Raw genomic sequence first — 15,387 nt, 5'->3', positions numbered from 1 at the left:
TTCCAGCTGGGATCTGACCATCTGGAGCATCAGCAGGAAAGTGGACAGAGGGAGGAAAGGAGTCAGCATCTTTGTTCCCCAACTTCCTTTCCACTAGGTTGTCACAGGATACATGTCTGAAGGTCACAGCTCTTGCCCGATGGCTCTCCCCATCTGTCTCCAGATGCTGGTAATTGCATCCTTTTGGTTTCCTTACATCTGCCCAAACTTTTGCAAAAAAAATTCCCTCACTAAACTCATTTCACATGAAGCAACTGTATGTGCCCCCGTTTCCTTCTAGAGCCTGGTGACACCCAAGATCATTAGAGAAGTCATCTTTTCTCCCGTGGTTGTTTCTTACTTGCACGTTATTTGTTTCACGTTTGGTTGTATCATCAGAAGAGATCTGCCAGACTCAGCCAGCATGCACTGTCACCGCCCACACGTCTGTCACTGCATCAAGCTGATTTCAGGTGCCCCCTCTCTGTGCTAAACCACTACTGTGGTCCTACTCTGTCATCAAAGAACCTGAGTGATTCAGGGATTTAGATGCTAAGAGACAATCCCAGTGGAGAACTGTGTCAAAGCAAGAAGTGTTCCCAAGGACAGAATAGAAAAGATTAACTATGAAATAATGAATATACAAGAAAGAACAAAGCGAGTGATAAGGAAATAGAAGGAAACAAAAGGAAAACTAGGGAATAACACTCGCGTCGGGCTTCAATCTATTAATGTTTCGCAATTCATTGAGGCGAGAGTACCATAAACAGCATATGGTTGCTCGGGTGTGGTCACTAAATAGCAGCTGAGCCAATGAACACATGCTACAGCTGAAACCCGAGCACCATGAGGGGCGCTGGGTGGCTCAGTGGGTTAAGCATCTGACTTCCGCCCAGGTCATGATCTCACAGTATGTGGGTTTGAGCCCCGCAACGGGCTCTGTGCTGCCAGCTCAGAACCCAGAGCCTGCTTCGGATTCTGTGTCTCCCCCTCTCTGTGCCCCTCCCATGCTCATTCTCTGTCTCTCAATAATAAATAAACGTTAAAAAAAAAAAAAAAGAAAAGAAAAAAGAAAGAAACTAGAGCACCATAAGTGCCTTTTCTTGGGAAAATGATATTTTCTTATCCTTTATTTTAGTCTTTCTTCCTTAGCTAGGCAGAGGGGGTAAAATACCTGCATAGTGATTGTAAGTAAATGTATGGTAATGTAAGATGTACCAAGGCCTCAGAAGAACAATTAATAGGTAGCAGGTATTTAAACAGCAAAGTGAATCATTCCCTTTAGAACCAATAAAGCTGTGCAAATGAGCGCTACTCAGATTTACATGCATCGAGGCATTAGCAAATCAATAGAGCGATTACTGCGGAGGGCACCTGAATGTACAATCATGTCTGAAGTTATGTTTATGCACAAACCTCACACTTAAAATGCATTTTTATCTAGGCTATGGGGGAAACCAATGATTTGTTCTTTCTCCTGCTCCCTTTTCGGTCTTACATTCTAAAGATTTACAAATCCACGAAGCTCACGAATTTACAAGCCTAACCCAAGCTCAGGGAGGAATGCCCAGCAGAATAGCTTTCTCTTTCTCCCTGGAGAGCAGCACAAACCTGCCACCGAGGTTGCAGGCTTTTTTGGGGGCTCTTATTTGTTTCAGACTTTTCATGTGAACATTAAATTGCAGGGATTTGCCTCAAGGAGACAATGTCATCAGCATGCACCAAATGATTCCTTCCAAGTTTGACAAAATTGCTACAGGGAAAATTCCCCAAATTTTCAGGACAATCCCTTAAAATTTGAGGGGGAACCCCAGAAATATACCACAGAGGTCAGCTGATTATGTCCCACTGGCCAAATCTAGTCCAATTGCTTGCCATTATTTAAAAGAAATTTTTTTAATGTTTATTTATTTTTGAGAGAGAGAGAGAGATAGAGAAAGCCGGGGAGGGGCAGAGAGAGAGAGGGAGACAGAATCTGAAGCAGGCTCCAGGCTCTGAGCTGTCAGCACAGAGCCCAACGCGGGGCTTGAACTCAGGAACCTTGAGATCATAACCTGAGTGGAAGTTGAATGCTTCACCAACTGAGCCATCCAGGTGCCCCGAGCTGCCTGTTTTTATACTGAGGAAATAAATGTCTAAGCTCAAGATGGAGCCATTTTTGCCGGAATGTGGGGGGGGGGGGGGCACATCAGTAAACAGAAACCCAGGTATCTTGCATGTTCCTATAAACACTCCTCTTAAACCAGAAATGCAGTATATCCAGCCAGCCAATCCCAAATGCCAAGCCAACTCTGAGCTCTACACTTTTCTCCTTCTTGTTCATTTTCTATTTTTCTCTTCCTGCTTCTTCTCGTTCTTTCTCCTGCAAATCTTCCTGCCTTCTGCCCCATTTTGCAGTTCTCTGGACCCTTGAGAATAGAGACTGCTCACTTCTTGAAGTGTTAAAGTTTGCCTGTATCACCTAAATTATCTTCTTTAATCCTTTTTAATAGTACATGAGTTAAGTGTTTTCTACCTTCTTAAAGGGTTGAAAAAAAGCTTTAAAAATATTTTGTAACACATGAAAATGATATGAAATTCAATTTCCCATGTCCATTGATAACATTTTATTGGAACACAATCACACACATTCTTTATTGTCTATGGCTGCTTTCATGCTACAACAGCAGAAGTGAACCCAAAATTCCTAAAATATTTACCGCCTTGCCTTTTACAGAAAAATATGCTGATCCCTGTCTAAGTAATTGGTTAACTTTGGGGAGGTTAAAAACAAGCAAACAAAAATCAGAGGTACAGTATCATAACCATGAGGTCTTTCTTTTTGCCTGAATTTGGGATGTGCTTGAGTGGTGAGAGAGATGAAATTTTGTTAGCAAAGTTCAATGTTCCTTATAGTTTTAATTATTGGATGTCTTTTAAATCTGCAGCCTTTTAAAACCAATCAACCAACCCAACCCATCTTAATGATTCTACTTGACCTAACTCTGGCAGTCTCTTCTATTCTTCCACTTCGGTCAAGACAGTTTTTGTCCCTGACCCTTTGTTTCTGAATTCCGAGATTCTAATGCCCTCAGGTCCCAGGAGCAGAACTCAGGGCACAGAGTCGTAAAGGAAAATCAATTGACAGGTTAGCGATCACCTGGTCAGTTACACCATCCTTCAGATATTATGCATGGAGGAAACACATATCAACATCCCCTTTGTCTCAAAAAGTGGGCAGATGTCATAATCTCTGTTTCACAGGTGTTTCCTCAAAATAACCTTGAAAAATAAAAAATTTTACCTACCTCAGACATTATTATACCCATTTTAAAGATGAGGACACTGAGGCCCAGAGAGATGAAGTGACTTTCTGGAGTTCTCATAGCAAGGTAATAAAAGAATGGTTCTCTACTCAGACCCAGGCATGCCTGACAGTTTCTCCTCCATCTAAAGGTACAGTAGTTGGGGGCAGTGAGGAACTTCCAAAGGCTTGGTGAGGACTTTTCATAGGAACTGACCAAAACAGGCAGTGAGCTGTACATATGTCATGGAGATTTGGGGAGAAACTGCTTCCAGTCCCTTCCTGTTTCTTACCCATCCCTAGAGCATGCCACTACATTCTGTCCCGCTCGCTTTCCTAATTCAAGGCATTGCTACCAAATAGGAGCCCTTGCTAGTGACTGGGGATAAAGGAAATCTATTCTGTGTCTAGGTATGTGACAACATGTACCAAGGAACCCTAGCTTGCTAAACAGGTCTCTGGGGAGACAATCAGGCAATTAAAGACAAGGACCCAGGGCACCTGGGTGGTTCAGTCAGTTAAGCGTCTGACTTCAGCTCAGGTCGTGATTTCACAGTCCATGAGTTCGAGCCCCGTGTCTGGCTCTGTGCTGACAGCTCAGAGCCTGGAGCCTCCTTCAGATTCTCTGTCTCCCTCTCTTTCTGCCCCTCCTCTGCTGGCACTCTGTCTCCCTCTGTCAAAAATAAACATTAAAAAAAAAAAAAAAAAAAGACCAGGGCCCAAATCTCAGAGCAAAACTGAGCAAAAGCAGATTCACTCACGGACATTCACGTGATAAAGGTATAAACAGATACACAACCAACAGCAGCTGTGATGCCTGAGTAAGCAGGAAGGTAGAGAGCAGAAAAGTGGGGGTGGGGGGTGGGGGTAGAGGGAACATTATGAAATCAGGTCTACTGTAGAAATTTTGTTGATTTGGGCCAGGGTGTGTTGTCTCAGCTCAGTAGAAGAGAGTGTTTTTCCAACTGCTGAAGACAATGGACTGTGGGGGAAGAGTCTGGTGAAAACCAAAGCCAGACTGAACCTTTCACATCTTCCTATGCAATCTCTGAAGATCTAAGACCATAATTAGATTTACTAGAACCAAAGGAAAAATGTACGTGAATTTTGCATGGAAATGTTAAAGCTTATTCTAATGATCAAGGAAGAACATAGGAGTGAACACAGGCTTGCTTAGAAAATGTCTCTCCCTGGAGTGCCTGGGTGGCTCAGTCGGTTAAGCATCTGACTTCGGCTCAGGTCATGATCTCACAGTTCATGAGTTTGAGCCCCACGTCGGGCTCTGGAGCCTGGAGCCTGCTTCAGATTCTGTGTCTCCCTCTCTCTCTCTCCCCCTCCCCTACTCACACTCTGTCTCCCTCTGTCTCTCTCTCTCAAAAAAATAGACATTTAAAAAGAAAAGAAAAGAAAATGTCTCTTCCTTCCTCATCCCCTTCTTAGAAAACTGGCTCTTTGGATCACTGGAATCTCTCTCAAAGGCCTCTTTTCCATCCTTATTGCCTTGAATTTAAACTTAAACCCCCAAGTTCTGCTTTCTTTCTTCCCTCCTTCTTCCCCCCTCCCTCTTTTACTCTTTTCTTTTTTTTGTGCGTTCTGGAGTTGGACTTTTCCTGTGAACCACATGGACTGATTTCATCCCATGGGCTCTTGTCTTAAGTCACATTCAGTCATTCACGTACTCAATAAATATTTATTGAGCACCGACTTTGTACAGGGTGCTGGGAACACAGCCTTGAGCAAGAAAGCTTATTCTGGAGGAGAGATACAGATAATAAAATAGTTTCAGGCAGTGAAACACTCCGGAGAAATTAAAGCAGGAATGGGGCTGAGGTAGCTGAGTGCGAAGGTCAATGAACCCTGTCTGAGGAAGTGACATCCGAGCTACGGGAGTGCCGGCACTGGTCATGGAAAGATCTGGAAAAGAGAGTCCCAGGCAGAGGAAACAGGGGGTGCAAAAGCCCTGAGGCAGGAAAGAGCAAAATGACTTTGGTGAGGAACAAAACAGCACCTTCCGTTGGGGCTGCTGTGACTATACCAATTCTAATTCAGGGAAGAATTTATTGGTTCTTTCTCTGCTTAAATAGTGAAGAAAGACCATGAGAAATTAAATGGTTCAGGGTGGTAGGACCAAGTTCCATTCCCAGGGAAATTTCTATAACCCTAGAGTTGGTCAAACATGTGAGTTATTTTTTCATTTTATTTCATTTGTCTTTGGGAAAAAGAAAAATAAAATTGGCTTTTTTGTTCTACCACGTCTATTGTTTCCAGTTCGTGCCCTCTTTGACTCCTTCTATCCTTCTCAACCAAGCTAAGCTTGGATCCCAGCAAGTAAGTGACCACCAGATGAGGTAAACGCACGTTCACAAAGCCCACACGTATGTACCTGTGTCCTCGAGGTTCCAAAGAGCCCCCTTTTCTGACTGGCTAATTTATAAGATCAATCACAGGAGAAAAAGAATGCCGTGGAACAATAAGGCAAATTATAATGTTGGCATTTCTTTCTTGAGGAAATAAACTTTAGGGAGTGGCAGACCGTGACCTTGGTCTTTGTATTTCCTAAGGGGAACAGTATAGGCCCTGATACGTATGGAAAGTCACCAGTGAGAGGATAGAGATAAATATAGGGTAGTAACCTTGTTACTCAAGGTCACTGAAATGATTCTGTTTCTGGTCAGAGGACCTGGGTGCTGAAACACCTTAGTATTTTCTTCCCGTTGTACTTGTAACTTGGTGGAGCTGAGGTAAGATGTGGAAGCTGGGCACAGCTGGCTGGTGACACTCCAGGAAGCCATCAAACCCTCGCTCTTCCTCATGCCGGTGGAAGTCAGGGAAATACTGGGCCCTGGCTTTCATTAAGGACACACACTAGCACCTGAGATCTACCCATTGTCCCCTTAAGCAGTTAAGCTGCTAATACGGTCTGGCATTAATAGGTTCAGGGGAAGCCAATGCTTTGTCAGTAGAGCTGAGGTGTTAGCCATCCTTACGAAATGAGGTATGTGTAGGTCTCCATTAAGCAACAGAGGGGCCCAGACTGTGGTGGCGTCCAGGGTGGGATCTAAGGATCCCCACTGGGCACTCTGCACTCTGGTAGTCAGCATGAGCATTCTGTTCTGTAGTTCACCATTCGGGAAGCAAAGAAGGTAGGACACCAAGAGAACATCCATATGGGATGGACCTTGAGGTAAAGAAGAGGAGGAGGAACGAAGAGGACTGGGGAACACCCAACAGGCACAAATACAGATCTCACAGACCCCCTCAGGGCAGCGTTCAAAATGTTTAACAACTGGCTTGCCTCCCGTCTAACCCATCAGAAGGCTGCGGGCTGTAAATGCCAATGAGGACCAGTTGAATTTCAGGTCTGCGTGTATGTTTTATTCCCATTTTTGTAATGTACAGTATACCTCACAACTTTTAAAAGAAAAAAAAAATCTATAGGTTCGTTCTGTGCTGGCAAACTTTCTTAGTCCGTAGATACCAGCAGGACTATTCCTTGTTCTTTATCTAACTGCTGACGCTGACCCTGCCATTCTTGTGCTACTTTGCATTCGAAGGATAAGAACCTCCCTCCTTCTGGATCTCTCTCAGGGAAGTAATTTTGGCATCAGCTAAGCTTGAGTTCAAATCCTGCCTTTACAATTAGGATTCTTGGCAAAATCTGTCACCTTTCAAAGACTCGATTTTTGGGGCGCCTGGGTGGCGCAGTCGGTTAAGCATCCGACTTCAGCCAGGTCACGATCTCGCGGTCCGTGAGTTCGAGCCCCGCGTCGGGCTCTGGGCTGACGGCTCGGAGCCTGGAGCCTGTTTCCGATTCTGTGTCTCCCTCTCTCTCTGCCCCTCCCCCGTTCATGCTCTGTCTCTCTCTGTCCCAAAAATAAATAAAAAACGTTGAAAAAAAAAATTAAAAAAAAAAAAGACTCGATTTTTAAAAACCTATTCAAAGGGATGCCGTTCCTCTGTCCCAGGGTTTCTGTGAGAACTGGTGTGGAGTTGCCTAGGTAACATGCCTGGTGTAGGGCCTGGCACAGACATGGTTTTTGCAGCGGAAGATCTGAGATTGAGAATTTATTATAATTCAGATAAGTGCTACTTGGCGATTAGGTAATTTCATATATGGAAAAACGGGCTTGGGAAACTAATAATCTAAACTAATAGCAACATAAGAAGTGTGAATGTGGCAGAATACAGGGTTTCCTAAAAATATTTGAAGCAAACGTGAGAAAACAACTCCCAACTGAAATACCAAACACGGCACATTCTTATGTTCATGAAACCAACCATCCAATCAATTCTATTGCTATTTTCCTGAGTTGAATAACTATATATATGTAAGAAAGAGTTAAATTTTATTTTTAAGAATATTTCAAAATTGAGAGTTTTCACTGAACCAGCCTTCTCCCCTACACGCAACTACTTTACCATGATACGGTCTTACTTCACACTGGGGACCAAGTGTAACCAAATGTCACGTGTCTCTGAGGCAATTTCACACACCTTATCCCGCTTAATTCACAAACGGGGAAGTAATTATCAGAAACTGCAAGACCAGATCAGTGTTGCAGTTTAAAAAAAAAACAAAGTTTACAAGATGCCCCAACTTCTGTCCCCTCTGGTGATTCCCACGGCCAGGACCAGCACAAATGGCTACATCTTGGCCTTTATTTCCCAGTCTCTGCGGAGAAGGAGACTAGCAGGCCTGGAGGGAAAGAAGTGAGCATGGGTTGGCTCAGGAAACAGGAGCAGAGGAGCTGGGCGTTGAGGAAGTGAGTGGGGGCGGGGTACAACCACACAGCGCACCTGCTCAGTCTATAAAACAAAAAGACGAATTGTGTATTTCACAATAGTCAGATCCCGGGGCCTGCCCCAGCCACGGTTGCCCCAGTTCTTGCCATGCACCACAGAGCTTAACTAAATATTGTAGCATGGATCTCATGCAGCAAGAGTGGAAGGAGACCCTCTGTCTATTTGAAATAGAATTGTTAACATTTCTTCTAGAAAGAAGGAGGTTCATTCCTTGTCATATGACTGGGGAGTGTTAGCTTCTAAAGTCTGAAGAAGAACAATGAAACAATTGTTGAGCGATCATAGTTACTGTGTGTGTGTGTGTGTGTGTGTGTGTGTGTGTGTGCATGTGTGTATCATAGGCCTGTGTATGTATATGTGTGGGGGGGGTGTGTGTGTATGTGTGTGTATTTGGGTGTGTGGGTATATAGGGGTTATATAGGGAGGCCTCACCATAGCCCAATAGCCCCCAACAATTCAATCTGAAGGAAGGAGCCCTGAAATTCAAGGTCAGGGTAAGGGTTTTTTTCAGATAAGCCAAAATTCCTAGGACTTGTGGAATGTAGTGAATCTGGAAACAGCCATGGCCTTGGAAGTCAGCCATGTGGATGTTGTGTGAGGACAGGGAAGGTGTTTATTCAGATCGACTAACAATATAAGTAGGGCTCTGTGTTAGCCAATAGAAAGGCAACTGATGGTGTTAGGTAGGCTTCTTTCCTGAGAGCTCCTCTCCTGGGTAAAGAGGACCCAGGAGTAGCAGAGATCTTCAGACACAGAAACCTGGAGGAATTTATTGTTAAAGCTGAAAAGATGACAGAGCTTTCAAACAAAAAGTGCCAACATTTCAATTCTGAGATCTCCCCACTACACAGTGTTCTAAGTTTACATAAATGTGCCCCTCATTTCCAAAACACAAGGATTCCTAAGCCAGCTTTGGCAGGTGGTATAAGTAATCAAAGTGTGGCTCTTGCTTGAATCATGCAGGAACATCTTAAACCCTGGACCACAATCAGAATCTGACTTTTCACAAAGTCCTCAGGTGATTTGACAGACAGTGGCCCAAGCTTTCCCCGGCCTTCCAGCGAGCCACTATGACAAACAGGAACTTCCGCCATTGGCTAGAGCCCCAGCTACACGTCCACCTGACAATGACTTTAATTCTCCCTGACCATCAATCAGAGGGACTGATTTTACTTGAGTGTCCTCGGTTATGCAGGTGAACACAAATCCCGAAGAGTCTGGGAGCATTATCTTTTCTCCTCTGACCCTAAGATGAACCCATTTTCTCAAAAGATGAAAAGGGCAGAGCTGGGGGACGGCTGCGCATCATCTTGGTATGTGATTTGTTCTGTGATTGTGAAAGAAAACTGACCTCAAACTCCCCAAGGATCATATGTAAAAATAAACTTTCCGCTGACCTCCCGTACATAGGAACAGCCTGTTGTCCCTGTTGAGAGCCTCGAACTTCCAAAGTGCTGGGAAAACAGCAGGAAAAGCTAGGGATAACCTCATCCCAGGGTGTCCTCCTGCAGGGCGCTAAGAGACCCCAGTCAGATGGGTCCTCGCAAGGCAACCTCAGCAATGCAGCTATGTCTGTCCTTCAGACGGGCCCTGGTACTCACGGAAGGTCCTGATGGTGTCGCTGGCCTGGCTGCGAGGGCTGGGGCCGTGGGGATTCATGGCCCTCACGGCAAACTGATAGTTGGTATCTGGATCAAGGCCCTTGATAACCATGGAGTCCATCTGGATCCGCTCTTGGATTAAGGTCCAACTCTTGTCAAAATCTGGTCTTTATTGATTAAAAAAACAAAACAAAACAAGAAGCAGTAATTCAGGAAGAGCAAAGGGAAGGGAGGCTGGCTATGTAAACTCAGCATTCGGACTCTAGAAGCAACACTTATAAAAATGAGTTAACATTTCCTATCTAAAAGTCATCTTGATTTTAAATCATAGGTCACAATTTTTAAGTCCCTGCCAATAAAAGCAAGTAGATCATTTTTAGGGCCAGTTTTAAACCCTGTTTCAAGATCATCTGCTTTTCCTCGGCATGAGCTTGACCATGGTGAAAAGACCCCCACAGAGGAGTTCATTTTCAAGGACTGTGCCTTCCAGATGTTTCACAAACAAACCCTCCCCAAACAGCCGCCATTCCCAGAGGTCAGGAGAGCACAGATTCTGTCTATTCACAATCTGTTCACAAAGTAAACAAATGTTAAGTTTTATAGGGTGACTAACTGCATGAACGACCATGGGAAAACCCACTTAGATTGTGTTCGTGGCCATTCTTGCTCTTAACAAAATTGTACAACTGTGCCAACTCGCTGACTTCTCACAGGTTCTGCTAAGAACCCTCTAGAGAATGTGGGCCCTCACTTAGAGCTCCCACCTGGGAGGCAATACGCAGAGGGTAAGGGTACAAATCTGGGGTTGCTCATAGCTGCTCAAATCCTGCCTCTACTACTTACTAGCTGCTATTTAACTTCTCTAAGTCTCTATTTTCTCATCTGTACAATGGGTATAATAAAAGTACTTATCTAAGAGGACTATCATAAAGATTAAATGAGAGCTATATCCTCAGCATACTGCCTGGCATCACATGGTAAACACTCAGCATTTTTTGGCCATTATTTAAGGGACTTATCCACATCACAGAGCCAGTAGATAACCCTGTGTCACTGCTTACTCCTCTAAACCTGTGTGTTCTGATGCGATAGCACTAGCCCATGTGGCTAGTCAGCACTTGAAATATGGTTAATCTGAACTGAGATGTGCCGCAAGTGTAAAATGTACATTGGGTTTTAAAGGACAAAAAAAAAGAAATGTAAAATATCTCGATCATATGTTGAGATGATAATATTTTGGTTTCAGTGGATTAAAATGTATGTTATTAAAATTAATTTTATTTGTTTCTTATTGCCTTTTTAATTCCACAATTAGAAAACTTTAAATTTCTGGGGTGCCTGGGTGGTGCAGTCAGTTGAGTGTTCAACTTCAGCTCAGGTCATGATCTCGCAGTTCATGAGTTTGAGTTCTGCGTTGGGCTCTATGCTGACAGCTCAGAGCCTGGAGCCTGTTTCAGATTCTGTATCTCCCTCTCTCTCTGCCCCTCCCCAGTTGCACCCTGTCTCTCTCTCAAAATTAAATAAACATTAAAAACATTTTTTTAAGAAAAAAAAAAACTTCAAATTTCACCCAGGGTTTGCATTGTATTTTTTTTCAACGTTTTTAATTTATTTTTGGGACAGAGAGAGACAGAGCATGAACAGGGGAGGGGCAGAGAGAGAGGGAGACACAGAATCGGAAACAGGCTCCAGGCTCTGAGCCATCAGCCCAGAGGCTGACGCGGGACTCGAACTCACGGACCGTGAGATCGTGACCTGGCTGAAGTCGGACGCTTAACCGACTGCGCCACCCAGGCGCCCCTGCATTGTATTTCTACTGGACAACGCTGTTCTGTCTGGCTTCCCAGTTGGAGGGGGAAAGGAGAGCATCCCAGGTAATATGAACCACAAGATGAAACTTGGGAATGATCATGCGTGGAGGGGGATGGTGTGAAGGCCTAATTAGCTGGATGCTTTGTGTTATTAGTTAATTAATAATAATTAGTCTATCAAGTGCTTGTGAAGTACCAAGCACTGTTCATAGTATCTATGCAGGAGATATTACATTAAACACCCTTCTCCCCTCATTTTTATAGAGGAAACAGAGCCATTAAATGATTAACTTGCCCAAGTTCACAGAGCTGATAAATGGTGAGGCCAAGTTGGGTTGATGAGGAAGGGTTGGATTAAGAAGATCTTTGACACTGGACACAAACTTGGGGTGATCATGGCTGAGAGGCTGTTCTCCATCCTTTACTTCCTGACCACTTCTCAGTTGTTCGAGTGTTAAATACCTCTGCTCCCAGATATTTAGAGGATAACAGAAAGCAAAAAAGATTGATGTTTAGCCTTTATGAACAACTTATCAGGCAAGGAAACAGAGACTTATTTTGCAGAAAGAAGATGCCCGGAGGATACATGGCTGTCTTGAATGTGAGCTTGCTTAGTTTCTCATTGGCAGGAATTAAAAGCCAAACGGAGTCCTTAAGCCCAGTAGAAGATGCTTCCTCAAGCTCACCGTGCAGGCAAGTAGTCTGTGGGGCCTGTGTCTCATTAGAATTCATCTGTTTGGAGAAGCAGTGGTCACAGGGCATGCTCACTGTAGAAAATCAGGGCTCATGTCTCTTTCTTTTTCTTTTTCTTTTTTTTTAATTATCTATTTTTTAATTTACATCCAATTATGTTAGCATATAGTGCAACAATGATTTCAGGAGTAGATTCCTTAATGCCCCTTACCCATGTAGCCCATCCCCCCTCCCACAACCCCTCCAGCAACCCTGTTTGTTCTCCATATTTAAGAGTCTCTTGGGGCGCCTGGGTGGCGCAGTCGGTTAAGCGTCCAACTTCAGCCAGGTCACGATCTCGCGGTCCGTGAGTTCGAGCCCCGCGTCAGGCTCTGGGCTGATGGCTCGGAGCCTGGAGCCTGTTTCCGATTCTGTGTCTCCCTCTCTCTCTGCCCCTCCCCCGTTCATGCTCTGTCTCTCTCTGTCCCAAAAATAAATAAAAAGCGTTGAAAAAAAAAATTTAAAAAAAAAAAAAAAAAAAAGTCTCTTATGTTTTGTCCCCCTCCCTGGTTTTATATTATTTTTGCTTCCCTTCCCTTATGTTCATCTGTTCTGTGTCTTAAAGTCCTCATACGAGTGCAGTCATATGATATTTGTCTTTCTCTGTCATGTCTCTTTCTTGGTATCCTTTCCCTAAAGATGGACTTCTTGTGTAAACTAATTTTGTCACCAAAGAGAAAATCTTAGTGAGTGGACGGAAACACATTTACAAACTTAAATTAGAACAAAATCACGTCACAGGGGAAAGCCACCAGCGATACCTAAAAGTTGACAGAAAAGATATGATCTTCAGATAAAACTCTCCCGTTCTCCATTGCTAAGCCTTCCTGTGGCATTTATAGAGGAAATGCCATGTAATTGCTCTCAGAACATGCCACTGTTTACCCAGGACTGCCTGCAAATATCTAAACAATCCTCATGTGGAAATTACAGCCCCCCCCACACACGCAAAAAGGAGATTATACTGTATTTGTTCATTTAACGCAAGAAAGAAGGCTATATTTTAAGCGAATAAGAAACTGAAATCATTAACATTTAATTCCATGATATCAAGTGAGAGAGCAAAGCTCATGCGGACTGAATACCAGTTCAAAACCTTTAACATTTTGCCTCTGATTTTGTCATGGGTTTTGCATTTAAATATTTTCAGCGTCTCTTGAGGTACAAAAGTGCAAAGGTGAGGTTGAGAGAGAGATAACCGGGCAAAAGCATTGTCTTAGATCATCCTCAAACAATAGCTTTATCTTTCTCCACTGAAGAAAATTATTCTATTCTGACTACAAAGTTGCCAGTCAAATCCCCATAGCAACACTAGCCTGCCAATTTCCCCATCAGCAAAAAGGCATGAGGGGGAAGTAAGCTAGGAATACGCTGCCATCCCAGGTACAAATAGGCAGCCACCAGCGGGGTGGACACTTTCAGCACTTTTCCAAATAGTGGGATAGAGTGGGGTTGGGAATTCTGCATCTCAGGAGATTAACTGCCTTTGGAAGGTGTCTGGGCGGTGAGGGTCGGGAGGGGGAAGGTTCTGATGGGGCAGACACAGGGCAGTCAGCAGTGGCTACTCAAAACCCAATTAGCTGATTCAAGTGATTGAGACTCACTGGTTCATTTTGGTGGAAACAGTACCACTCACTGGCAATGTTAGAATCCAGCCTGGTTATCAGATATCTTACAGATCAACCAGCCCAGATATCTACAGGCTCTCAGAAATTACACGCAAGATTTTACGTGTGAGCATGATCATTTCAGTTTTCTAAGTACAGTGTCCTTAGCTTTTTATCAGATTCTCAAAGATAATTACGTCCCCCAAAGCTTTAAGAGTCACTGATCTAGTCCAGTCTCTCAACCTACCCATGGGAACACGGAAAAAAAGTAATTTATCTAAAGTCATAGAACCACTGGGTGGTCTATTTTTCTTATTCCGTTTCTTGTGGCATTTTGACCACCTTGCCTATTTTTAGCGTCAGTCTTGAGTGGAAAATCATTTTTCTTGGTACCATCAACTCCGCAGGTGGCTGCCTCGGGCTACTCAATTGGCATGTGATTGATTATCAACAGGGTATCCATCACAGAAGCTATATTCTAGGAGGCTCCACGGAGCTGTAAACACAATTCCATTCTTAGGGAGTTTATAGTCTAATGGGGAGATAATATATCTAAGGATCAGTAGGAAGCCAGTACAAAATAGCATATTTCAAGTGTTATACAGCTGATCTTTGAATAACACAGGGGTGAGGGGTGCTGATGCCCTTGTGTTGCCCAAAAGCCATGTGTAACTCTTGACTCCCCCAGAATTTAACAGCCTACTGTAGAACTTAACGACAGCATAAATGAACACAAATTAGCACAAAGTCAATTAACACAAATTTCATATGTTACCAGCATTATATACCGTATTTTTACAATAAAGAGAATAGATAACGTTATTAAGAAAATCATAAGGAAAATACATTTACAGCACTCTACTGTATTTATCAAAAAAGAATCCATGTATAAGTTTATCTATACAGTGCGAACCCATGTTGTTCAAGGTTCAGCTATATTTGAGTGGGTCGGTTGTAGTGAAATGGAATGCTGTGGTAGGTATGTGAGACCAGAAAGAACTTAAGTTAGATTTCAAATGTATTTGGGTTTTGATAGCTGAAAAGGAATAGAGCATCTTTGGGTGAAGTGGAGACAAGAGCAACATCGGCTCTCTGTATGATCTGACCGTATTACGTACTAGTTACATGCAAAATACAATGCGGAATATCCCAAGACAGTAAATATATGGCTCCCAGTAATGAATGATCAATCAATCTATACAAAAAATGGGTATGACATACAAAAACACGAGCCAAAAGTAAGTGAATGAATATACGGCACCTTTGTGGAGATCATACATAGTCAAAGCTTTCCTTATCAACCTCTACTAACCAACCTGTCAAATTAACCGTGATCTTCATTTGTTCCCACTAAGTCAGCTATTGGCTTGTCAAGAGTCAGTTGTGTTTATTCCAAAACCTATTGATGACTTTTGTGTTTGTTATTGTAATTATGTTATTTAATGTAATATATAAACTTGTGAAATAGGAGTAAAATATAGAGCAACAACTATTTTTGAATGTTTTTGAAAGACTTGATAAAGCTGAACCACTAAAACATTATTGCCTTTGATGTGGTGTGTGTGTGTGTG

At 43.2% G+C, this 15,387-nt stretch overlaps 1 protein-coding gene across 2 annotated transcripts in view; it reads right to left on the bottom strand.

Moving 5' to 3' along the window:
• EGFLAM (EGF like, fibronectin type III and laminin G domains) overlaps positions 1-15,387 on the bottom strand; it is a 182,149-nt gene that overhangs the window by 75,332 nt on the left and 91,430 nt on the right. For both annotated transcript variants that reach the window (XM_058717915.1, XM_058717924.1), the window contains exon 7: positions 9,667-9,833. In XM_058717915.1, coding sequence (XP_058573898.1) covers positions 9,667-9,833 — 167 coding nt within the window. The remainder of the gene's footprint in view (positions 1-9,666; positions 9,834-15,387) is intronic.

Source organism: Neofelis nebulosa, chromosome 1 (genome assembly GCF_028018385.1).
Source record: "Neofelis nebulosa isolate mNeoNeb1 chromosome 1, mNeoNeb1.pri, whole genome shotgun sequence".
NCBI lineage: Eukaryota > Metazoa > Chordata > Mammalia > Carnivora > Felidae > Neofelis > Neofelis nebulosa.
Note: the sequence above shows the minus strand (reverse complement) of the source record. Positions and strands in the feature narration are given on the sequence as shown.